We start from the raw sequence: 24,755 nt of genomic DNA, 5'->3' as shown, positions 1-24,755 counted from the left end.
GGGCTGTGGATACCATCTGGCTGCTCTCCCTCTGCCTTGCTTCAGCTAGCCAGTATCTCCCAAAAAAGAGCTTATTTTCTCTTCTTTCTCATACGAAAGTAGCATACTGTATATGCTTTCTTGCACTTTGCTTATTTTGACTGACTGCAAATACATCCTAGAAACCACTCCTTATCACAGCTTTAGTTTTTATTTACAGCTGTATAGTATACCACCATGTGCCTGTACCATAGTTTATTCTACCAGTCTTCTATGTTTGTTTCATCCCAATATTTTTTCAATAACAAGTAGTGATGTTCCTTGTTCATATGTATTTTTGTATTCTTGAAGATGGACCTTCAAGGTAAAAATTTTTAGATATGAGTCAAAAGGTAAACTTACTTGTGATTTTATTAGATATTGTGAGATTCTCCTCCCATAGATGTGGGGGACGTTCCCACCCGCTGTGTGTAAGAGTGTTTCTTTCCTTATGGTCCTGTCAAGAGAATGTGCTCTCAAGCTTTGTATTTTTACCAAATTTAATCATTGAGAAACAGTAACACAGCATAGTCATAGTTTCTCTTATGACTGAAGTCCATCTTTTCATATGTTTAAAGGTCATTTAAAAACATTTGTGAATTATCTCTTTGCGACTTTCACATATTTTTCTGTTGGGTTCTTAAAAATCTTAACCCCCTCAGTTTTAGAGTTCTTTACGTATTAGGGATGGATGTTAGCCCTTTATCTCTGAACTCTGGTAATCATGGTCATTTTAAAATTTGTGTGAGTCTCTGAGTCTCTTTATTGTCTTTTTTTAAAAAATAATTTTGGGTTTTGGTCATTTGTTCCTCTTTCCTGGTAGGCCTGGTTGGTTTTGACTAAATGCCAGACTTTGTGTATGAAACATTGCAGAGGCTGTAGGTGGTGTTATTTTCCTCTAGAGATGATTTTGTTTCCCACTGGCTGACAGATGATGTTTGGGTAAATAAGCTTGATCAAGGCTGGTCAATTCAAGGTTTGTCCTCCCTGTAAGGGAGTAGTCCTTCTCGGGTTGAACTTGAAAGTCTAGGGTCTTTGCCCTCCTCCTCAGCAGCCCTGAAAGCTGATTTGTGTGTCCCCAGCACAGTGAGACTCCTATTTTCTCCTTAGGCTTTTAGCGTTGTAGTCCATTGCTTTCCTCGGGTTTGTCTGTCTCCTCAGAGCACCTGCTGTGTGGGAGACGGCAGGTGCCCCGAGGGGAACCTGCACCCCCAGGCTCACTTCTCTGCAGCTCATGCTCCAGGATGTTGGCCTGTCACTTTTTGACCCCTCTTCCAACATGACAAGACCACCAGGAGCTGTAGGCTGCTGCCGTCTCGCGGGCCTTATTCCCCACAAATACCTGGATGAGAAGCCGCAGTGGCAAGAGCCGGGCTCCCTTGAGTGCGTCCCCACGGCTGCAGCCTGGAAAGTCCTGCTGCCTCGATTATTTGCTGCTAGCTTCAAGCAGCTCTTCTTTTACATTTGATCTAGCTTTGATAGCAGTTCTCAAACAGAGGGGTTATTCTGATACTGGTTGTTCTTTCATAGCTGGTGACACGAGTCGTCTCTCCACTTAGCACATTTCATTGAATTTGTATGGAAATGAGAGAACACAGTCAAATCGACAAAGCATTTTAAAATTGACAAGGAAATTGGCCTGCTCATACGCCGCTGGGGAGGGTGGACGTTGGTACCACCGTTCTGGAGGGCACTGATGTGCATCAAAATCTTTAACAATTCATTTGCCCTTGGACTCAGCAATTCTGCTTCTAGGTGTTTATCTTAAGAAAATAATCGCAGATGTGTGGGAAGATTTATTTACAAAGATTCTAATCCCAGTCAATAAAATTGGAGTCAGAACCCTAAGTATGCAACAATAGAGGATTTGATGAATCGTGGTGCTTCAATACAATGGAATAGTATGGAATTCAGCATTGCAGTGATGTGGACTATGTCCACATGATAATGGTCTATTGTTAAGCACAGAAATAATCACCAGCATGTGCAGTATGGTCCAATTCAAGAATGCACGTACAGATGCATAAATATAGGACTGGAATAATGCATATAGCTGGTTGGGTTGTTGGGTATCCCCCCTTTGTTCTGCATATTTAAATTTTTTTCCAGTTTTGGAAAGTTACTTTTGTTCCAAGAAAAAAATTGATACACTTAAAAAAGCCCTGATAGCTGGTAGGCCCACTTGAAGATATTTTCTGGCAAACGTTTTATTTTATGCTGGTTGCCCGAGTTCTCTCTTTATGCCTTTGGTGGTATTACAGATTTCATCAGAAATGTACCCACCTCGGGATTCCTGGGTGGTGCAGTTAAGTGTCCGACTCTTGGTTTTGGCTCAGGTCGAGATCTCAGGGTCGTGAGATTGAGCCCTGCCTCGGGCTCCACGCTCAGTGTGGAGTCTCCTTAAGACTTTCTCTCCCTCTGCCCCTACCCACCTTCTCAAATCAATCAATCAATCAATCAATCTGGAAGGAAAGAAGAAAGGAAAGGAAAAGGAGGGAGGGAGAGAGAGAGAGAAAAAAAGAAAAAGGATGGGGCGCCTGGGTGGCTCAGTCGTTAAGCGTCTGCCTTTGGCTCAGGGCGTGATCCTGGCATTCTGGGATCGAGCCCCACATCAGGCTCCTCCTCTGGAAGCCTGCTTCTCCCTCTCCCACTCCACCTGCTTGTGTTCCTTCTCTCGCTGGCTGTCTATCTCTGTCAAATAAATAAAAACTCTTTAAAAAAAAAGAGAAAGAAAGAAAGAAAGAAAGAAAGAAAGAAAGAAAGAAAGAAAGAAAGAAAGAAAAAGAAAGAAAGAAAGAAAGAAAAAGAAAGAAAGGGACTTGCCTTGAAAATACTTTGTGGAACAGAAGACCTCCATACAAATAAAATTCCCACTAGTCAAATTCAAACAGAGGCTTCACTTGTTTCTGTCAGTGTTTGCAAAAGCCTTTTTAGTAAGGATTCCTTTAAAAAAGTAAATAGATTTGTGACAAGGACTTGGATTATAAGGGAAGATTTACTTCCTAGGAGAAACATTGAATTTCCTTTTCAAACTGATTGCCAAAATTGAATGAAATTGCTTCTGTAAACCTGAAATCAAGATTTCGGCCACCATCCTTATCCTTTGTTTCTTTCTTCTTGAAGGTCTGCTCCAAGACAGCAATCACCAGCTATGACCTGTTGGGTTTCGAGGTTGCTTCCTAGGAAGGTCCATTCCTTGGGCACGTCACGAAAGAGCCAGAGAGTTGTGGATTGTCATCGACACCATGAGGCCTATGGGTACTTCTTACCCATCCAGACGAGATGGCAGGACAATGACCAGTACGGCCACGTGAACAATGCCGTGTACTACAGCTACTTTGACACTATTATCAACCACTACCTGATCAGGTAGGCTTGGCTTCTGAGCCCCATGTCCTCCTGTCATTCCTCCGGCATGCCCTCTGCTGGGAGCTCATGCAGGGCATAACGGGAAGAGATTCCTTCCATTTTCTTCTGCTAGGGCACCCTTTTGTTGAGCCCACTGAAAGTCAGATGGTTCAAGAGGGGAACAGGAAGACCGACATGTGAGGGAGAAAGCGTTGCCCTGCTGCTCCTGCAGTCTCAGGTGTTCGTATATCTTGGTCCTTTGCACTAAATTGGCAGCAAATGTGCAGCCTTTGAATCTCAAATGAGCATCTACACAAAAAACCACATATATGTAAACTTGAGCAGACAATAACATCAGCCCTCGGGCCTTTTTGTGAGAAAAGCAGCTGCTTCCCCCAAACAGGGCACCTGAGGGGGAAGGAGTGAGTAAGGATATAAAGATGTGTTATAGCCTCTGAATGCAGTGACGACATGATTGCCTTTTGATGCATGATTGCAAGGTGGTTAGTATATATTGAGTTAGTATAATTCTCTATGTGAAAGATTGTATTGTAAAAAGAAAAAAAGAAAGGTTGTGTTGTATAGACAGATCTGAGTAAAACCTGCCTCCACTTTGCATTAGCTGTGCAATTTTAATCAACTTATTTAACCATATTGAGTCTTCTATAAAAATAACTCACATCTATAGAGAGCTTTCTCTGTGTCTAGCACTGTGAAGCATTTTATACAGACTTTTTAAATTGAGGTATAACTGACAGGTAACATCGCACTGGTTTCGGGTGTGCAATGTAATGATTCGATTTTGTATATGCTGTGGTCACCACACTAAGTCTGTTACTGTCCATCACCATGCAAAGTTACAAGCCTTGTTTTTTTTCTTGTGATGAAAACTTTTAAGATTTACTCTTTCAGCAACTTTGAAATATGCACGACAATACTATTGACTAGTCACCGTGCTGTACATTACACCCCTGTGACTTATTTTTTTAATAACTGGAAGCTTGTACCTCTTGACCCCCTTCACTCATTTCTCTCAGCCTCCATTCCTCTCCCCTGTGGCACCACCACTCTGTTCTCTGTATCTAGGAGTTTCATTTTCTTTTTAGATTCCACATATAAGTGAGTTCATATGGTATTTGTCTTTCTCTGTCTGACTTAATTTCACTCATCATAATACCCTCAAGGTCCATCCATGTTGTCACAAATGGCAAGGTGTCATTATTTTTTATGGCTGAGTAATATTCCATTGTGTATATATACATATATATATACACGTATATACTATATATGTATACTTCATCTTCTTTACCTATTCATCCATCAGTGCATACTTATGTTTTTTCCATATCCTGGTTATTGTTCAGTGAACATAGGGATGCGTATATCTTTTCAAACTAGTGTTTTCATTTGCTTTGGATAAAAACCCAGAGGTGGAATTGCTGGATCATATGGTATGCCCATTTTTAATCTTTTGAGGAACTTCCATACTGTTTTCCATGGTGGCTATACCAATTTTAAATCCCTACGAACAGTGCACAAGGGTTCCCTTTTTTCCACCTCCTTGCCAAAAGTTGTTATTCTTCGTCTTTTTGAAATAGCCATTCTGATAGGTATGAGGTGGTCTCTCATTGTGGTTGTGATTTGCTTTTCCCTGATGATGAGAGATATTGGGCATCTTTTCATGGTCTGTTGGCCATTTTGGAAAAGGAGCTATTCAGATCCTCTGCCCATTTTTAAATGGAGTGTTTGATTTTTTGCTATTGATTTGTGTGAGTTTTAAGAATAATCTCATCATGGGGGCTCCACCATCCTGACCTCATCTAAACCTAATTACCTCCCAAAGGGTCCATCTCCTAATACCACCCTATTCTGGGTTATGATTTCAAATATGAATTTTGGGGAGAATATAGTCATGCCATCCATAACATGGTATGTCTGTGGCTTTTGAATATCTTTCATTTATGAATCTGGGAAGTCGATGTGTAGATAATGATGATCGAGTGAGTCCTTTATCGATTGAGGGTTGTGTTTGTGTGGTCCCAGTTTGTTTGAAACTGTTTCACACAAGACCTGTTTCTGCCAGTTTGGAGGGGGAAGGATAGGGGTTAGCAGCATGTAAGGAAGAATTCCTGACAGAACAGAGTGTCCTTTCTCATGTAGGGGTCTCCAGATATTACACATTTACTCCAAAATGTGAAAACCCTGGCCACTGTGGCCAGGGACTTCCTAGTCATGACATACTTTTTCTTGGAGATCTGAGGATTGTCTAAGAGGTGGCTCACTGACTGTCAGAAGCCAAGCCAGCACCACATAAAGGCGTGAGAACATGAGGAAGACCAGCTGAGGAGAACCAACCTTGTCTCACCAATGTGAGGTAATATGAGGAAGGGCAGCTGGTCCAGTGGAAGCAACACATCCCAGCCTGGCTGGCACACTCACCTTTCACCTGGCTCTCTACAGATGGGCAGTGCTGGATGGGCACCTAACACCCATGGGATAGTCAATGAGCAACATTCCCGTCTAGAACATTCCATCTTTGAGGGGGATTTTCTGTAGGAGAGAACCAGGGAGTTGTGGAAGGCATGGTGGGGGGGCGCAGAGAGAGACAGCAGAAGAGGCTGCAGCCTACCCAAAGTTCCCATCACTTTGACACGCGGAAGGGGTTAAGTCATTCTTGAACAGTTTATCTCTCATCAATTGTAATTAAATATGTTTGTATTAAATTATGTTCTGTAATTAATGTAAAATCCTTTAGCCTGTGCTGTTATTAGAACCAGATGCTGAAGTACCAACAATATTTCAACATGACTGTGCTGCCTCGCCAGCTGTCTGACTGTAATTACTTTAATCTCAGCTTGTTATCTAATTATCACCTTTGTAAAGGGAAAAGTGCTCTCTAATGCTTACTGATTGTTTCAGAGGATGATGAGGAGCGGGGAACAGCTGTCAGAGATCGTGGGCCCTGCTTATCACAAGGAAGGAACTTATCCTGAAGCCTATTCAGGGCAAAACTACTGGGGGGGCGGAATAAAAAAAGCCGTCCCGGGCGGGAACGGGGGCCTGGCCCGTGAGGGGAGACAGTTGGTGAGGTGGTGAAGGGTGCGGCCCCGGTGGGCAAACTGTCAGGTGACACCTGCCTCTTCCAGGGATGGCTGGAGGACGGGTTACTCACTCTGTGCGACTCTGTTGCTTCGTCTGTCACATGGAGGCTAGAATCTACCTCAGAGGATTGTTGGAAGGTGCAGGGAGATGACGCATATGCCTTCAGCACAGTGCTTGACAAGATGCACATACTCGGTAAATGTTAACTGTTCTTCCTTTAAAAAAAAAAACTTCACCACTGATTTTCTCCATCTTAGGCTTTACAGCCAAATCTGGAACAATTGAAAATGGGTAGCTACATGCCAGCAACTTGGTATTATCAGGTTGTTTTCCAAATTATGTTAAAATTCTGTCCTTTGGGGACTGAAATTTACCTTTGCATTGCCTTTTCAGAAACGGTTCACCTCGTCAGTCAAGAGTACAAATAAGCATTGTCAGGGACATCTTGGCGCTCTTAAGGGGAATAAACTTTTGGAGTATCTTTCAGTACTTCGTGTGTATCTTTGCATGTCAGCAGTTGATGTAACCGTAGTTCATTCCAAAATAATCATTAGAGCATATTCCCTTAAGCTGTTTATCAAGCTTTTAATATCCTCCCGTGCTTTACCTCTCAGGAGCTGCACTCCCATCGGAGGGGAGTTGGACCACACTCCCGTCCTGGGGAGAGCATGTCCATCTCCCCCAGTAGACCGTGAGCGCCTCAAGGGCAGGCGGTACCTTGTCATTTATATATACCGAGTATATTGCCTTGCCGGGCGCCTATTTTGTCCTCAGTGAGTGTTCCCTGAAAGAGCTACCCAAAATAACTCATTGTTCGACCATGCTGGATCACCGGGGTTTTTTCTTTCCTACCGGTATGAAGAAGCACCCCTCCTGGGGCTGTGCAGTAGGTCTGTCTCTCATGGTTGTGCTTGTCCCTCGTGACTGCCTTGTCCTCCTATCAGGAAACTGCAAAGCAGGCCTGTGGGGGAGACCCGTCGGAGCCCCCAGCGGGGTCTGACCGTAATGGTGATGGGTCAGCCGTGTGTGCAGCAGGAGGCCCCAGCTGGCCTGCTCCGACGCATGCCACCTGAGGAGGGCAAAGCAGTGGGTCTCTAATGTCAGGAATGTCCAGCTGCAAAGCAGGCTGCTTGATGAGCGGGGGCTCCCACCGTTCATCAGAAGAGCATGAGCGTTCCGAACTTCACGTAAACTCCCTTCAGTGGGAGGTACACACCAGGCTCCGGAGTCACTCTTCGTTAGAGTGTCTTTGCCTTTTGAAGGAAAAATCTCCAAATGAGAGAAATAACCCAGCAACGACTTCCTTAACGAAATATCTGCCTGTAGTCTCATCTCCCGTCACGTCCCTCGCGGTTCTTTCCTCTCGCGCAACAGCAAGCTGCCTACGATTGCTTGCAAGCAGCTTGCTGACGCTCAGCTGTGCCTTTGGCCCACCTGTTGCCATCCCCTGGCATGCCCTTGCTTCTGTTCTTCATGCTCTGACGCTTCCCAGCTTTTGGTGGCCATCCCACCACCCCCGGTCAAGTAGAATTTGTGCCCATTCTCGCTGTTCCGACAGGCTCCTGCATTTTCTATGTCACAGATCCACAAACTTTTCAGTAAACAGCCAGTTACTAAGTATGTTAGGCTTGGTTGGCCGTGGGTCTCGGTTGCACCTACTTGGCTCTGCTGTTGTAGTGGGAAAGCAGCCCTGGGCAGCATGTGCACGAACACGTGGCTGTGTCCAAGAAAATATGGGAGCTCCCTACTGACTCTACTTTCTCTGTGCTCTTGTGTTTTCGTAGCTTGAGTCATTGTTCTGGCTACTTGGGCATAGATTGTTAATCTACCAGTACTGAGTTGTTCCTCTTGTAATGACCTGTCACCCTAATCTGAACCCCTCAAGGTAGGAACTTTAGTGTCTCAGCCTCGATTTCCTCCAAAAGCAGAGCTGAGACAAGATCTTGCCTACAAGCAGTTTGCTTTAGAAATGGATCCCAAGGAGCAAGAGTGGGGACCTAAGAGTATGAACTAGAAGAAGGAAAGCCAGCCCAACGTGAGTGAGCCAATCATCAGTGTGGGCATAGTGACTGAATTCCACTGGAGATCCCTGAGGAGCCATGCAGACCGGGCCTCAGAATTGTCTGCCCACAGGACAGAAATGGGGAGCCCTTATCTCCCAGTTCCATCCCTTGTTGATAAGGGCTTGCCCCCACGGTGTTAGCTCCCTGGTTTTTCCAAGTCTCTGCAGGGGTCAGAATCATAGAGCAGATTCCTGCCACCTCCCATGAGGTTGGGGCAGAGGCCCCCAGGGCAGAAGAGACTCTTCATGCTACCGAGGCCGAGGGCCGTCAGGTCACTCCTTGGCATGGCCAGTTGCTGCGGCTAGGCTGGAGTAGAAAGGAAGCTTCAGGGGATATGAGGCAGCCCAGCAGAGGCGTCTGTCATGTGTAACGTACATTTTCCGTCGCCTAGCACGGGAGCTGTGTGTGCCGAGGAGCACTGGCTAAGAGGACGCCTTCGGTGTCAGACTGCCCATGTTTCAGTCCTGGTTCCGCTCCTTACTGAATGTGTAACCTAGGCAAACTCTTTAGTGTCTCTGTTCCTCATTCCCTCGTCTCCAAAGTGGCAATCATAGAACTTAGAGCAGAGGCTGTTGTGAGGTTCAAAGTGCCTAGAAAAGGGCCCAGGTCATGTGTTCAGCGGATGCTAGTTATTAACAGGCACTTAGTAAATATTAAAGAATTTTTAACAGTGGCCTTTTGTAAGTCAATGGGCTATCTTTGCTTATTTATTTTTTTGGTTTTATTATATGTCTTTATTTTATCATTTATTGTATCTGTTAAAAAATGGAAAAGCAAAAGACAAATCAGTAGGGCCACGTGTCTCCAAGAAAATGGGAGGAAATACATTTCTTTGAGGATGTGAAGAATTTTCCTATGTGTTTTCTTTTTTAAAAAGATTTTTATTATTAAAGTATAGCTGGCCTACAATGTTACATTATTTCAGGTTATCTTTGCTTATTTTTGAAAATAAAGTATATTCTTTCCAAATTGAACTTGAAATTCCTTACCAAATAAGATGCATATAAATCATTCCTTTTTACTAGAAATAAAAAATAAGAAGTTGGAGATAAGGAAGAAGAAGACCTAAAACATCATCCTAATGCTGGTGTTTTATGAGATTATTGAGCGTGACATTAAACCCTGAGCTTCCTGGCACCCAAGAAAACAGGAGAATGAGATGGCCACGCAATTGTCATTACCTGAGAGAAGAAAACATGGTATTTCTTCCAGAGAAACGGACAATTTTTTTCTCTCAAATTAAATTCTAAGAGGAATTCAAAGGAGTTTCCCAAGCAGGCTTGAACCATAAAATCATATGGATGTAAATAGCCTGGAAAGAAGGGTTTTGTCTGTTTGGGGCTTGAGCTGTGCTTGGCGCCTTGGGTGCTCGATGAGTAAAAGCATAATATGGAAAGTGTTTTCAGTAGCAGAGTCTGTAAGAGGCAGCATCGTGCCGCCGATGACTGGCATAAAAGAGGGACTCTACCCGTACGGCTTGGAGCCAGGGTGGAGGACGGAGGTGAGTGGGTGTGCCACTGGGGGTGTGTTTGGGGGCTTGAGGAGCAGCCCGTAGGTCTCTTCGGCTGCCCTCCTTGCTGACCCCTCAACCAGCCTCTACTGCTTCCTCTATCCCGTGGTCTCGTCCCTTATTCCCCAACTCGGGCTCGATGAGCAGATTCCGCGGTGCCGCTTCCTCCTGGGGGCAGGTGAGGACAGCTGTCCTGCAGTTGCCCTGCTGGGGAGGCCTTGAGCATCCTGGGGGGCTTCGTTGTCCTTTCTCCTGCGGAGCGGCGTCTCCCAGACCCAGACAAAGCCATAGTCCCTCTTGAGTACATTTGCATCTCAGGGCTTCTATTAACAGATGGAGCCTCTGTCAGTCTGAAGGCCTCGGTTAAAATACTATGATCTGTCTCCTTGAGCCCAAGGAAATCTCATTATAAATAAAGTAATCTCATTTGCGGGTGTGTTCTATAACCCACGGGCTCGGAATGTACGGATACAGTATGCCTGGGAAGTAGGGCTGTCAGATTAATACATTGTGTGAAAATTGGGGCCGGAGGTCACCAGTCTCCTGATACACAAATCTCCCTCTGAGAATCTCATTTCATTCAGACTATCAGTTAGATTAGAAATACCCTAATTATCCCACTGAAATTAAATTACTTTATGTTAGGGTGATATAATGAACAACCATAAAGAGGATATATACAACCAATCATCTTATTAGTCACAGCAAGACCAGCCCATACACTAAACGGACCTTGCTGGTTATCGTCAGCTAGTCTGTCACACAAGAAAGGGACGAGGGAAAGAGGAAAATGAGACAGGTTAGCCCTGCTTCTGCTTTGGGCGGGTCGTCTGTTTTTCCTGGACAGGTGTGGGTTCCTCCCGTGTTCCTCTGCTGCGTTGCTAAGAGTTTCTCCCCGAAGGTACCACCCCCGGTCATTAATGAAAGAGCTATGAAGAGTCCACTGCATTCTTGACCTTACTCACTGCCGTGGGGGTGTGAGGCCTAATGACTTAACGGGTAGGACCAGCATTCATTGCGCTTCACTTCTTACCCCACACACCTTCACGGTACCTGTCAAGGGATATGACTCTGTTGCTACGGTACACTTGTCCTCCACAGAAAGACAAACCTCTGTCACTTGTGTTTGTTGATGATGCTTGCTGCTGTAATTACCCCCAATCTCAGTGACATAACACAGTGACTGTTTATTTCTTGTTAAAATCGCTAACGCAGGTCAGTGTGTGTGTGTGTGTGTGTGTGTGCGTGCGTGCGCGCGCATGCACATGAGTGTGTCCATGCCGTCATTCAAGAACCCACCTCGTGGCTCTGGCCGCCTCTAGCTCAGAATTCACAGTAGCGGGACTCTCACGTTTTGGTGCCGGCTAGTTCCTTGTGGATGGAGGGCTGTCATGTGTTGTAGGATGTTCAGCTGCGTCCCTGGCTCTCCCACTAGATGCTAGTAGGACATTCTCCCAGGGTGACAACCAAAAATGTCTCCAGACATTGCCCCATGTTCTTGGAGGGGGGGGGACAAAATTGCCCCCAGTTGAGAGCCACTGCTCTACATCTGTGGAACCTTCCATGTTCATCAAGGAGGTGGGCAAGTACAGCAGGGAGGGCTCTGCAAGAGGGTTTTATAAGCCATGCCTGGAAGTCGCGCACATCACTTCCGCCTGTACTCTGCCAGGCAGAAATCACGTGACCTCACCTAACCGAAAGGGAAATGTAGTCTAGACGTGTCTCCAGGAGAAGAAGGAGATGGAGCTTGTTCTACATGAGGCATCCTGCCACACTGACCTTCTTCAAGGACAAACCAAGGATACACCAGAACCTGAGATTTGGTACCTCCCTTTACTAGCACCTGAGGCTCTCAAGACTGCTGGTTGCCACCTGGGAACCCACCTAGGCCTGCTTTTTTGTGTGTCCACCTTCCTTTGCCTCCCTATCAAAGCTCATCTGTCTTGCCTTCCACCGTTTGTGCAGAGCCCTGATTTCTAACTAATAAAATAATCTAATCCGTGCTGATGCGGTCAAAGGAAGCTGATGGGCTCATGTGCAACTCTTCCGAGGAGCATAATTATGAATTTTTAACAGAAACAGAGGGAGAGCTTGTGAGCTACTCTAGCAGATCGGCAGAGGGGAAGGGGCAGCGCCCTGGGTGGGCTCTACTTGTGCAACACGGTGTTATAGCAGGATTTTATAAATAGAAAAAATATTGACAGCTTAAAAATTAATACCATTATCTTAGGTAGATCTTTTTATTAAATGATAAGCAAATAAGAAATAATTAAAGAAAATGAACATGCTTTGTTTTGTCCTTCCAAAATTCCTATGTTGCAGTCCTAACTCTCAGTGGGTTGGTATCAAGAGGTAGGGCCTTTAGGAGGTAACTGGGTTTGGATGAGGTCATGAGAGTGGAGCCCTCATGAGCACAGATGACAGAGCAGGAGAGTGGCCACTGTAAACCAGGAAGAAAGCCCTTATCAGAACAAAATCTGCCAGCACCTTGACCGTGGACCTCAAGCCTCCAGAGCCGTGAGAAGTGAATATCCGGTAAGTCACTCAGTCTATGGTATTCTGTATTGTAGCAGCCCAGACTAAGACCGAGCACATTGTGCTTTAACTCTTAAATACATCAGTCTCTACATAAGGTGAGCCTGTGCTCAGACGCTTTGGTCCTTTGGGTGACCAGCTCTCTCCCTCATCTCAAGTGCATGAGCACATAGATAGTGACTGGAAGTTAAATTGTTTTTATTATTATCATTTTTAAGAGCACACACTTGACCTTCTCTTTTAGCCATAGGCTATGCAGACAGAGATAGTTGGAAAGAGACCACCAGGTGGGTGCTGCTCTCCCATTATTGGAGTTAGTACCTTACTGTTTGATTATGAGATTACTTATTACTGTCAGTGCTGCTGTCTGTGTCGCTGGGTGGTTTTCCAGAGAGGTCTAGGGATGTGCTGCCTGGTTTACCAACTTACCCCCAGGTGACAGCATACCTTAAAAATTGTGCTACTAGGTAATGCTACAGTGGAAAGAGTTTTGGGGAAGGAGCCTGGTGCCCTGAATTCCTGAGTTGGCTGTGCTGTTTCCCTTGGGGTTGTGGGTGAGTCAGGTCTCCGCGATGGCGGATGAGGCTCTGAACAACCTCTCGATGGGTGTTTGGCGGACAGCTCACAGTCCCCCGCCCCGCCTCCTAGTATGTCCTCCAGGCTGCAGCCAAACAGACGTTTTCTAATGGCGCAATACTGTCCTTAAACCCTCACTCCCTCTTACAACTTCTCCTTGGCATCAATTTGCATTTCAAATAAAGACAAAACTCCTTTGCTTGTCCTGCAAAGCCCCGCAGGGTCTGGTCCCTTTCCAGGCTCCTCTGGTGTTGTGCTCCTCCTTGCTCACCAAGCTGAATGTGTACTGCCTTTTCCCCAGTCCTCAGCACACCCCTACCCGGGTGCGGCTGTGCCCCTGCCAGGCCCTCTGCCTCAAGGGTTTTCCCTGTCTCTCTTCTGTTGGTTAACGTTTCCTTTTAGTTTTCAGCTGAAAGGTCACTTCCTCAGGGACGCCTCCCCGATGTGCTGACTAGGTCTACTCCCCTCTCCTGGGCTCTCGCAGCACCACCCACTGCCTGCCGTGTAGCACTGTCAGAGTGGTGTTTTCATTTGTTGGAATAATTATTTGAAAGCATCCTGTCCCCATCGTTTGATTGCAGGCACCATAAGAGCTGTGTGACTAATAGCGGTGTTCATTGTGGAATCCCAAGGCCTGGCACATAGTAGGTCTGAATACATTTTTCTTGCACGGGTGCATTAAGGGTTTGGTCTGTCTGGAAATATTAGTCAATCAGGCTTGCCACTGAAACGCAACCTGTTTGATTCACTGCAAAGCGGCTGACAATTTGGAAATCTGATTTTTATGTTTTTGAGGGGTGCCCCGAAGAAAGCACAGGTGGTCAGTGAAAAAAACGGTGTGGCATTCATTAAATCTTTGTCACCTTGACTTCATGGCTTCTACTGGAAATCTTAAAGAGCCTGGAAACCCCATAGTTCTCCAAAGCCTTTTATTTAAAATGTGTGTCCCCTGGCTAGGTTCATGCAGCTAGCAACCCCAGGAGCCTGACTCCGCTCGGAAAGCGTGGTTTGCAGGTAGATAGCCTGGTTTGGGGTAGGAGAAGACTGCTAATCATCTAGCAGTGTGGCTCCAGCTGTCTGAGTTCCTGATTCCCGACCCAGGCTAAGGGATGGGGTGCGCAGCCCGCTACGGTGTAGATGTGCAAGTGGGAGCAGGCTGGGCAGCCCCTCGAGAGCCTCAGCCTCTTATGATTCATGCCATGCAGCCACCTCTCAGCTCTGAACAGAGTGAGGTATGAAGTCATTTCCAAAGCAGCGTCTATGAAATTCCATTACACGGTGCTTTTCAATTTAAGGGGAAAGACCTTTGCAGAAACTAATTTGCAGTTGCTTTAATCATGGAGCTCAGAGACAACACACTTTCCCCATCGCTGCGGCTAGAAAGGCTCACACTGGTTTTGCAGATTGGGCTTCCCTCCCTCCACCCTCACCCCCACCTCGGCTCCTGGATTCCTTCTGTGGTTGTTGTACATCCCCTAAGTTTTGCAATGTTTGAGACACAAAGGGAGTAATTATATTCAGTCCTCCTGGTGAATGTAAATGTTTTGGAATCAGAACCCAGTTGAAAACACTCCCAGTTAAATCAAAGCGAATGGAATTGCTCTAGGAAGAGGATCATCTTGGGCTTGTTTCTTCTCCCCTGACGGCCTTTCCTGCCTCCCAGGGACTGTCTCTTGGATTGCCCTTGTTCTCTTATTCACTGACACTACTGTGGTTCTGGAGAAGGATGGCCAGGGACTGGAGAAAGTGAAAAGCACTTGATTAGGAGTCAGGAAACCCGCGTCCTATCTCAGCTCCCCTGTTTACCAGATTTAGTCCCTTGGGAGATTCATTCATCCTTTCAGGGTATGTCATTTATCAAATGACGGTAATAACACTTACCTTGAAGATCACATGGGTTTGGTGGGAACATTGGGTGAGGTAAAGCCTGGGGAAGCACGTGAGTTCTCCCTACAGGTAAGGGGTTGTTAGGGAGTCGGTGATACTGGTTTACTAAGGTTCTTTATTCAAGAGCAGTTGCCTCAGTCGAAAGACTTCGTTGCAGACCCCACACTCCCCTCGGTACATTTCATTGAAATTCTGCTGGGTTTGAAGCTTTATGGCTCCTGGAATCTCCTATGAAAATGAAAGATTCGGGGGGAAAATTGCAGTAACCCATCTTCGGTTATCAAACATTTAGCAGGGATTTGTTTATCAGACAACCAGTGACTTCTTGGGGAGAAGAATAAAGAGACCGATGTGTGGAAATAGATGGGTTTTACAGGCTGGAAGTTTTGTGGGCATGTTCAGGGGAAGAGTGGGGGGAGTTGTGAATATCTTTGTAGTGTGGTGCTCTGACAGACTTGTCAACACAGACAAGGTACAGTGAGATAAGGTACTGGGTGATAACACATCAGGTACTGGATTAAGTATTTCACTTGCTTAGTGAATATTAGTCATTCCTTTTGGCTGATAAACTAAACACACTTCCTATGACTACGGGAATCACCTCCCCCACAACACATACCTTTCAGAAGCTGAAAATGCCAGATACTTGTTTTCCCAGCCTCCTTTGTGGCATCCTAGCTACTGGCGAGTGACCCAGGCTTTGCCAATGCATCTGCCCCAGGCTGAGACCTGGAAGCTGCTGATGTGTTGGGGTGGGGACAGCTGAGGGTGGTGGAGCCATGACCGTGTTTCTGGTGTCAACACCCACAGTGTGTCTGGGGATGGTGGCTGCGGCAGACGGTTCTTCAAGGGACTTGCTCTGTGATGTGATTTTGGGTGTTATTCCTGGCCTTTCTAGAGATCTGTGGGCTCTCCAGAATCCTTTTGATAAATCCCTTTTCATTCTAAATTAGCCAGACTTCATTTCTGCGGGTTGCAGTGCTAAACCCTGATGATAATATATATCTATGTCTGTATCTGTATCTATATACTACACTTAAATCTTCACAATAACCCTATGAGATTATGTATCTGTTGCTTGCATTGTATGGTCATGAAACTGAAGTGCAGGGGTCGAGGGGTCAGGCAAAGTAGAACCACTGAACTGCGGCATCCGGGCAGGTGAGCATGAGGGTGCGGAGGAAGACCTCACAGCATTACCTGCTGAGAGGACCCAGGTGGGACCTGACCGACCTGGTGAGGAGGAAGGAGCACTGAGGCGACTAAGGCCCTGAGCCGGCCCTGCTACTCTGCAGCAGCCCCCCCTTACCAACAAGACCCTGGTGGGTGCCTGAAACTGCAGATAGTGCTGAACCTAATATATACTGTGTTGTTTCCTGTACATACACACCGATGCTAAAGTGTAATTTCTAAGCTGGGCACAGAGATGAACAACAATAACTAATAAGAAAAAGAATGGTTATAACAATATACTATCATAAAAGTGATGTGAATGGGGTCTCTCTCTCTCTATCGTATCGTTCTGTACCCTTATCTTCTTGTACTCCCTCTTCTTGTTGTGAGGATGTGAGATGATAAAACGCCTACGTGATGAGAGGAAGTGAGGTGAGTGACGTAGGCACGATGATGTAGCGTGAGGCTCCTCCTGACCTTCTGACCCCACCCCTGCTTCAGGACCGCGGTTGACGGCAGGTAAGGGAAACTGTGGAAAGCAACACTGCAGATAAGGGGACTACTGCATTCAAGGTTCTCTGTTAACTACAGAGGGGGCCGTGGAAATGTGTTGGAACCACAAGAGTAGTAACTACGGTGATGATGATGGTGGTAGTGCCTGGTTGGGGTGGAGGGAGCGGGAATAAAGGCCCTGATGATTCCATGACACTTTCTGCAGGTGCAGTGAAGCAGCCAGTATTTCTGGGCTTCTTTCCCCATTTTGCAAGAGAACTCAGTTTAGCCCTCTCACCGCAGGGGAGATTCCTGCCTCTCCTGTGTTCAGCCCCAGCAGCAAGAGATAAGAGGCACCCACTCCGTGGCTGGTTTGCAGAGGTGCCCCGGGGGGGAGACGCACTCTGCTTTCAGGTGCAGGCTGGGTTTGTGTTGCTCTGGAAGACTTACCAGAACGGGCGCCTTAGCTTGGCTCGCAGAAACCATCCTCTTGTCTTTGCAGACTTTAGCTTTGGTGGTAGTGAATGCTGCAGGGCCTCCTCCCTCTCTGCCCGGCCCTGAAATCCCCCAGAGCTCTGGAACTAAACTTGCTTATGACTGTGTGATAAAACAGCAGAGGAGAGCTGGAAGGAAGCACGCAGGTGACTTGCTAGTCCGAAACAGCAGCCGTGAGCAGCTCTACTTACCACTTTGGTAGCATGGGAATGATTCACTTCACCTGCTCACGGCTTCGGAAGCATTTATACATGGACTTCTTCAGTAAGGCCCATTTAGGGAAGACCTTCTTCTCAGGTTGTGTGTTACGTTAAAATAACGGACAGAGAAAACATACTTGCTTTTCCCTTACTTGGCATTAGAAACAGATTTCCAGGGGCGCCTGCGTGGCTCAGTTGTTAAGTGTCTGCCTTCGGCTCAGGTCATGATCCCGGGGTCCTGGGATCAAGCCCCTCGTCGGGCTCCCTGCTCAGTGAGAAGCCTGCTTCTCCCTCTCTTACTCCTCCTGCTTGTGTTCCCTCTCTTGCTGTCTCTCTCTCTCTGTGTCAAATGGATAAATAAAATCTTAAAAAAAAAAAAAAGAAATAGATTTTCATTCCACATTAGAAATGGATTTTTGTTCCATCATTAGCCCCTAGGGCTGATTCTTAAAGCAAGGTCCCCTCGATGGCTTCATGTGAAAGCCTTCCACTCAGCAGTGAGGCTGATGGGAGGGCTCACAGCCTGCTGGCCGCTCAGGGGGTGTGGAGCCTTGATCACGCTTCCTCCCCCTCTGTCTCTGACTGTGTTCTTGAATCGCCAAGAGTTGTAAAGTCAAGGGTAAGAGGTACACGAATAGAATCTTTTGAGGAGCCCCTTTGGGAAGAATAGTTCGTCTGGCAAAGGAAAATGGGAAGAGAACAAAAAATAAAACACTGAGGTTATTTTTTGCTTCTGTAGCTCTTTTTCCTGTCCTGCCGTTACCGGCAAGGGAAGCATCATGGATGAGAAGTGGTGGAAGGTTTTGCTTCATTTCTGATATGCCTTGTAAGTTTTGTAATTATGAAGAAGGAGTCTGATAAGGGCGAGAAGCCCTGGGAAATGGAAAGATCCTTGTTCTTGCCATGTTGGGTAATGGAAGTCGTCAGTGCAAGTGCTGGAGCGGACCATGTAGGTTGGAATCATGGCGGACAGGGTGAAGTACTTAGCCTCCCCGTGTGTCAGGTTCCTCAGCTGAAAATGGGGGTAATAATGACACTAACCTTAGGGGATTCTTGGGTAAAGCATTAACAGAACACTCGGTACATCCACAGACCGGGCTGGCTACGTATCAGCTGCTGTTGCTGTCTTATTCACACTCTCACTCTGCTCTGCACAGGGTACCAGCCACCTGCCGGTGCAGTTTGAATGGCCCCACACATCCCCTCTCCCGTCACGCGTTACTCCTCTCCTCTTCTCACTGGCTTTCGAGGTTCCCTAATTCCCGTGCTTTTATGAGAGGGGTGCCTTTCCAGTGACTGATAGCCGGCTCCTCAAGGGCATGGCTCAGTCTCTAATGGGAGTGGGATACCACAGAAGTACCTGGGTTTGGGGAAGGGGAACCACAGATCAGAGAATGAGTGGCTGAGGACACCACCTGATCTAGGCCAGTTGGCTCTGTGGATCAGAACTCGGAATGCTCTCCTTTCTCCAGGAGACACAAGGTGGGGACAGGAATTCATTACTCAGGCATTACTAGGGATTCTGCAAGTTTCTCTTTCCCGTTGCTTCTTTTTGCATGCGAGTGGTGTGTTCCATTTGTCAAAGATCTTTTATTGTATGAGGTCACTTGAGCTTCACAAAGACTGCCTGAGGTGAGAAGGCAGGTACTGTCATTCCATTTGAGGTAATTGAGGCCCAGAGAGGTTAAGTAGCATTCAGGGTCACATAGGTAATTAACTGCAGAACCTAAACCAGAGTTCAAGTCTCTTTCCACTCTGCCACTTGGGTTTCCAAAGGTGGGAGCCATGCCACCGCACTGTAATGAGGTAACCTCTGATGTGGTCGCATGCTTTGACCATGTTTATTCTAGAAAACTCAGTCTTGGAATAGGCAAAATGCCCTTGCTAAAGAGTTTGCTGCTTCTTTACATGCTAACTTTTGCTTTGTANNNNGAAAGAAATGATCCACTATTTTCAAACTCAGTATGCTTCCAGCTCTTTGAGTCTAGAACATACCATCACGTGGAGGTTCAGAATACTGATTCTGGTGTCAGGCAGGCTGGGTTCCAATCCTAGATCTCTCAATTCTCTGTATCACTTTGGGCTATTTATTTAGTGTCTCAGATTTACATTTCTTTATCTCTAGAATGGAGAGAAGAATAGTCCTACTTCATAGGTTTGCTTAAAATTAAATACAATAGGGATTGTAAGAGAGGTGGGAACAAAATCAGGAGGGGATGGTGTCATGGAGGAAAGTTTCAAGGAAGGAATAACAAGGGTGAACACTGCTATGAGGCCAATGGGATGAAGAATGGATTTCTTGACATGAGGTCACTGGAAATGTTAACAAGGACTCTTAGTGCAGTGTTGGGGTGTAACTTATGGGAGGGAGGCTGGGGGTTTAAGAGTAAATGCCAGCTGAAGAATTAGGAACAGAAAGCGTAGACAACTCTTTTTTAAAAGATTTTATTTATTTATTTGAGAGAGAGAGGGAGCGTGTGCGCGTGCACGAGTGGGGGAGGGGCAGAGGGAGAGGGAGAAGCAGTCTCCCCGCTGAGCAGGAAGCCCGATGATGCAGCACTCAACCTCCAAGACCCTGGGATCATGACCTGAGCAGAAGGCAGACGCTTAACCAACAGAGCCACACAAGCGCCCTAGACAGCTCTTTTAAACGATGTTTCTGGGACGTGATTAAGAGATGGTTTGAGAGTAAGGAGTGGCGGTGTGATCTATCTATCTATCTATCTATCTATCTATCTATCTATCTATCTATATTATCATTAAGATGAGAAAGATAGGAGCATGTTTAAATACTGCCGTGGACACAGTTCAGAGGGAGAGGTTGAATTATAAAAGAGAAGGGACGACTGAGAATGAGCATTCCCTGAGGGGCAAGTGGAGACATGGGACCCAAGCCCTGATGGAAATCCTGTCCAGGACAGGAGGGGGGACATCCCCATGGAGTCCCAGCAGGCAGGGGAGGGGCAGGCTGGGTGCAGACGTCGCGTAAAAAGGTTATGTAGTGGAAGCCGAGAGACAGTTCCTATATGCTGGCCTCCTTGTCTGTTTGAAATAGATCAAGTCGTCCGCTGACTCTGTGGGATCAGGTGGGTAGGGCAGGTCCGAGATCTGAGGAGAGTGGAGAAATTTTAAGCATCAGGTCAGAGACCAAGAGTAGGAGTACTATATTGGCCAGGTTGCTCTGACAGGAGTCTCCTAAGTGCCGTGCCTCAGCCAAGTAAAAGCTTTATTTCCCTCTCACCCAGCAGTCAGGCGGAGGGTCTGGGGCTGATGGGGGGAGCTCAGCAGTGTAGAGGCCGCACCGGAGCCGGGTCACGCAGGCCTTTGTTGGCCCAGGGAAGGGTACTGGGTTTCATTCTAAGTAGGATCGAAGATATCGGGGGGCTGTGTCAGGAGGTGGTGAGTGGACATCATGAGGGCAGTTGGGGAAGGCACCAGAGAACCCGTGTCTTACTAATATCTGGAACACTGAGAAAGTCTGGGGAAATGCAGTAGGGCAGGAGGCCCCTCCACCTTTGCCCCTTGAGGACAGGGGCGCTGTGGGCACTTGCCTGCATATTCGCAGCGTGTGGACCTGTTAGTGGAGAAAGAGAGGAGAGAGTTTGACTTTATTCTGTGTCCTTCCTGTTTCTCGTGCTGTTAATGGCCAGGGTGCTTTACATGTTATGTTAGGTCATCTACACACACACACACACACACACACACACACACACTGAGCACAGGCTTTGGAAACAGGTGGACTCGGGTTTAACCCTCAGTGACTGCACATACACACTAGGTGTCCTTGGGAAGTGGATTAACCTATCGGAACGTGCACTTCCTCCTCTAGAAAATGGTGATATGAATAGAATATCCTTCACAGAGGTGCTGTGAAGATCGGGTTTAAGAGGGCAGGTGAAGCATGGTTCCCGGCATGTGGTAAGTGCTCAATAAATCGCCGCTACCATTCTTATCAAGTGTAATCAGTAGTAGCTATCATCATCACCATTTTACTTTTTTCCAAGAAATGTCTTTTATCTATTAAAGCAAAATGCCCAAACAACTCAAAAGGTACATTTGCATTCCAAAAAAAATGTCTCTGTTTGGAGCCAGCTTGTGTCTTCCTCTCCAGGCCTGACCAGGCGGCCTGGAGCCTGGAGAGAAAGTGACGGGTGACGCTTTTCGATGGGAAACCACCTGCCCACCCTTTTGTGTTCTCCCCCAGAGAAATCTGTTGTCCTGGGAAGTCTTTTCTTTGGATGGCGATTTGGCTGCTAAAATGAAGCCAGGCTTCTTTGTGTCTGAGTGCACACTGGTTCCAGGGCTCGGCACGGGGACGGAACAGCTTGTCATTGGCAGGTGATGATGGAGCTCCCCGCTGGTGGCCCCTTCTCCTTCTCACAGAGCCACGTTTAGTGGTGCCGTCTGTTCGTGAACACCTCCACGTGTGTGTACATGTGTGTGGTGTCTTGACAGACTCCCTCAAGCATCTGATCTTACTCTTGTCTCTTGTTTTGAGAGGCCATGTGGCTATATGTCACAGATATAGACAGAATCATCCCTTGTCTTCCAAGAGTCAGGACACTCGGTTTCTTCCTGAAAAGGTGCAAGTAGCTACAGGTGAGGAGTTCCAGAGTCCCAGTGATTCACCCCTGCAGGGTATCCCTGACCTGGGTGGCTGTCTGATGTGGAGAGTAAGTATTCAACTCTCTGAGTCAGACATTCTCACATTCAAATCTCAGCTCCAGCCCCTGGTAGGTGTCTAACTTGGGACAACTCACCTCTCTGAGCCTCAGTTTTCTTCTATGTAAAATAAATGCCTGGCACATAGTAAGTGCTCAATAAACAGCAAGTCATTAAAAAGACTTGCCTTTGCCATTAACTGGATGAATAGTCTTGCCTATGTTAACCTTGCTGTTCTGGTGGGTAGAAGATGTGGGGAACTCAGAAGTCCCCATTAGCTCTGGGGTTCTATGATTCTACCAGCAGCTCCTCGTCTTGGTTCCTTTGGCCATTGCCTATCCCTCCTGAATTACACCTCTCTGCATCTCCAGTGGATCATTCCTGCAATGTGGATACTATCTGTGATCTTTAAAACATTCTTCCATCACCTTTTAGCATATGTCTTTCCCAATGAACATCCTAAATGCTTTCACTACTCAGTTCCTGAGTAGGAAACAGAAAACCGAAAACAAACAAACAAAAGATGCAAAGGCGGGAAGCTGCACAGAAGTCTTACCTCCTCTAGGTCTTAGCCAAGGAGATGTTCTGGAATGATACCAGCTTGGTCACTCCCATGTGCTTATAATGGTTCATTTTATGTCAACATGGCTGGTTCATGGTGCCCAAATATTCGGTCAAATATTATCCTGGATGTTTCTGTGAGGGTGTTTTGGATGAGATTTCCTGTAAGTCAGAGGACTTTGAGTAAAGCAGATTGCTCTCTATAATGTAAGTGGGCCTCGTCCGATCTGTTGAAGGTCAAAATAGAACTAAAGACTTATCACAGCTGAGCAAGAGGGTCACCGCTGCATTGATCAGAGTAAGGCTAGATCTGAGGTCCCCTCCCATCTGTGGTCTGCTTGGGGCGATGGCATAGACATTATGTGAATGTAGATAAAACAAAGCCCCAGGAACACAGGAAAAAGATGTTGCATCCTGCCCTTCCACTTGACGAGAAGACACTCCTTTTGTTTGGTTTCCTAATGGATACTATTAGAGGAATTTTGCTTTGCTCCGAAATGATCCTTCTCTTTAATTCAGAACTGTCAGGCCATACTTTCAAAAGGAAATTCCTTATTTGCAAGTATCTGGGAATGTGTAGAGATTTCCAGCCACGTATTCTGCTGGCTCAACATTCTTGAAAAAGCCTAACTTGATTCGGGAATGGAGAAACTAACTTTATCTCTGATCTGTGTTTTCAGCACAGAGACGCATAGAAAAACCACGTTGCCTGATGGCATCACTTCCCTGTACTGACTTCTAATCTGTGGGATTCACAAAGTCATTGACGTGCATTTAGTACAAGGCTGCCGTGTTCGTGCTGGATATTACGGAGACATACAGAAGAAAAGAAGAAGACAGGGCAACCTGTTCTCAGGGAGTCAGGAGGGCTTCTCACATTGAGGCCGCTTGTAACCTCACCATATCCCATCTTTCACCCCAGGGCACCCATGACCAGGTGGCCATGTAAGTTATCATCCATAATGGGATGATTTCAAGAACGAAAGTTGGTGCTGTTGACAGTAGCATCAGGACAACAGATATAAATTGGGCAATCTGGCCACCATATTTCATATTAAGAGCACCAGTTAGAGAAGTGGTGGGAGTGAGTGGAGTGACTAGGGCTTGATCGAAGCATCGGTCACACTAGTGTCACAGATGGACAAGCTCCAGCCACTAGCTGTTCTACCATGAGACATTCTGGGCTGAGTCGATCCAATAGCAGCACAACTGGACTAAATCGCTCCCAGCACTGCCGGAACCGGAACCGTGGGCTCAGAATGACGATGGTCGAGCTAAATGAGTGAAGAAACTTTTTCTGCTCCCAGTTTCTGGAAGCATTAGCCATTAGGACCCACTCCTGACGGGGAGCCAGAACCCTCCCAGAAGCTCGACACTGCTATAAGCTCAGGACAAGTTTAACGAGTGGCTGAGCATTTCTCCCCCGTTTTTGGATAACAGTTTTCATAAGTGACATTTTGTTTCCACGTCTTGTCCATCCATCAATCCTTGTCCATCCTTCTGTTGCCTTCCCAAGTCAGCAGTGCCTCTTCCCAGCCCACCTGGCACCAGATGTTCTCTCAGCCACCACTGTGTGTCCCGTGTCCTCCGAGTGGCAGAACGCGAAATCTCAGGCGACGTTCACCTGGAAGCGCTTAGCCCTCAACAGCTGCAGCCCCTTGATTACCTTGCCCGCCTCGGCAGCCCCGTGCCGCCACCGTATCAATTGCTTGTCAATTCGGTTTAGCCATGACTTTGACTGACTGGATTGAGGGGAGTGGAAGTGGGGTGTAAGCGAATGGTTAAAATTAATTGCTACATAAGAAAAAATTGAAAGATAATTATTCCTGCTTTCCTGTCAGTGCTCGAGGGTAGATGACCTCATTAACTTGCAGCTTGTACACAATTCAATTACTAGGAGATGGAAAATACATTTTTAATTACCTCGGTGGCCTGCGTACCATTCATCTCCATTTGCACGGCTCTTTCTTTCTTTCTTTCTCTCTTTCTCTCTTTCTCTCTTTCTTTCTTTCTTCTTTCTTTCTTTAACTGTTGTGCTCTGAAGAAGTACCATCTTAGGAAGGTTGTCATGAAAGCCAATTCCTGGCTCCTATTATTCCTGTTTAAGGGAGGACAGGAGATGTGTGAGATTAA

General features: G+C 46.5%; 1 protein-coding gene across 1 annotated transcript in view; it reads left to right on the top strand.

Annotated features, from left to right (window-relative positions):
- The window catches only part of LOC103659348, a 168,052-nt gene that overhangs the window by 77,029 nt on the left and 66,268 nt on the right, over positions 1-24,755 (top strand). The window contains exon 2 of the mRNA XM_040638916.1: positions 3,142-3,387. Within this exon, the coding sequence (XP_040494850.1) occupies positions 3,170-3,387 (218 nt within the window). The 5' untranslated portion in view covers positions 3,142-3,169. The remainder of the gene's footprint in view (positions 1-3,141; positions 3,388-24,755) is intronic.

This window comes from Ursus maritimus, unplaced genomic scaffold, assembly GCF_017311325.1.
Source record: "Ursus maritimus isolate PB19 unplaced genomic scaffold, ASM1731132v1 scaffold_23, whole genome shotgun sequence".
NCBI lineage: Eukaryota > Metazoa > Chordata > Mammalia > Carnivora > Ursidae > Ursus > Ursus maritimus.
This window is presented reverse-complemented; position numbering and strand designations above follow the sequence as displayed.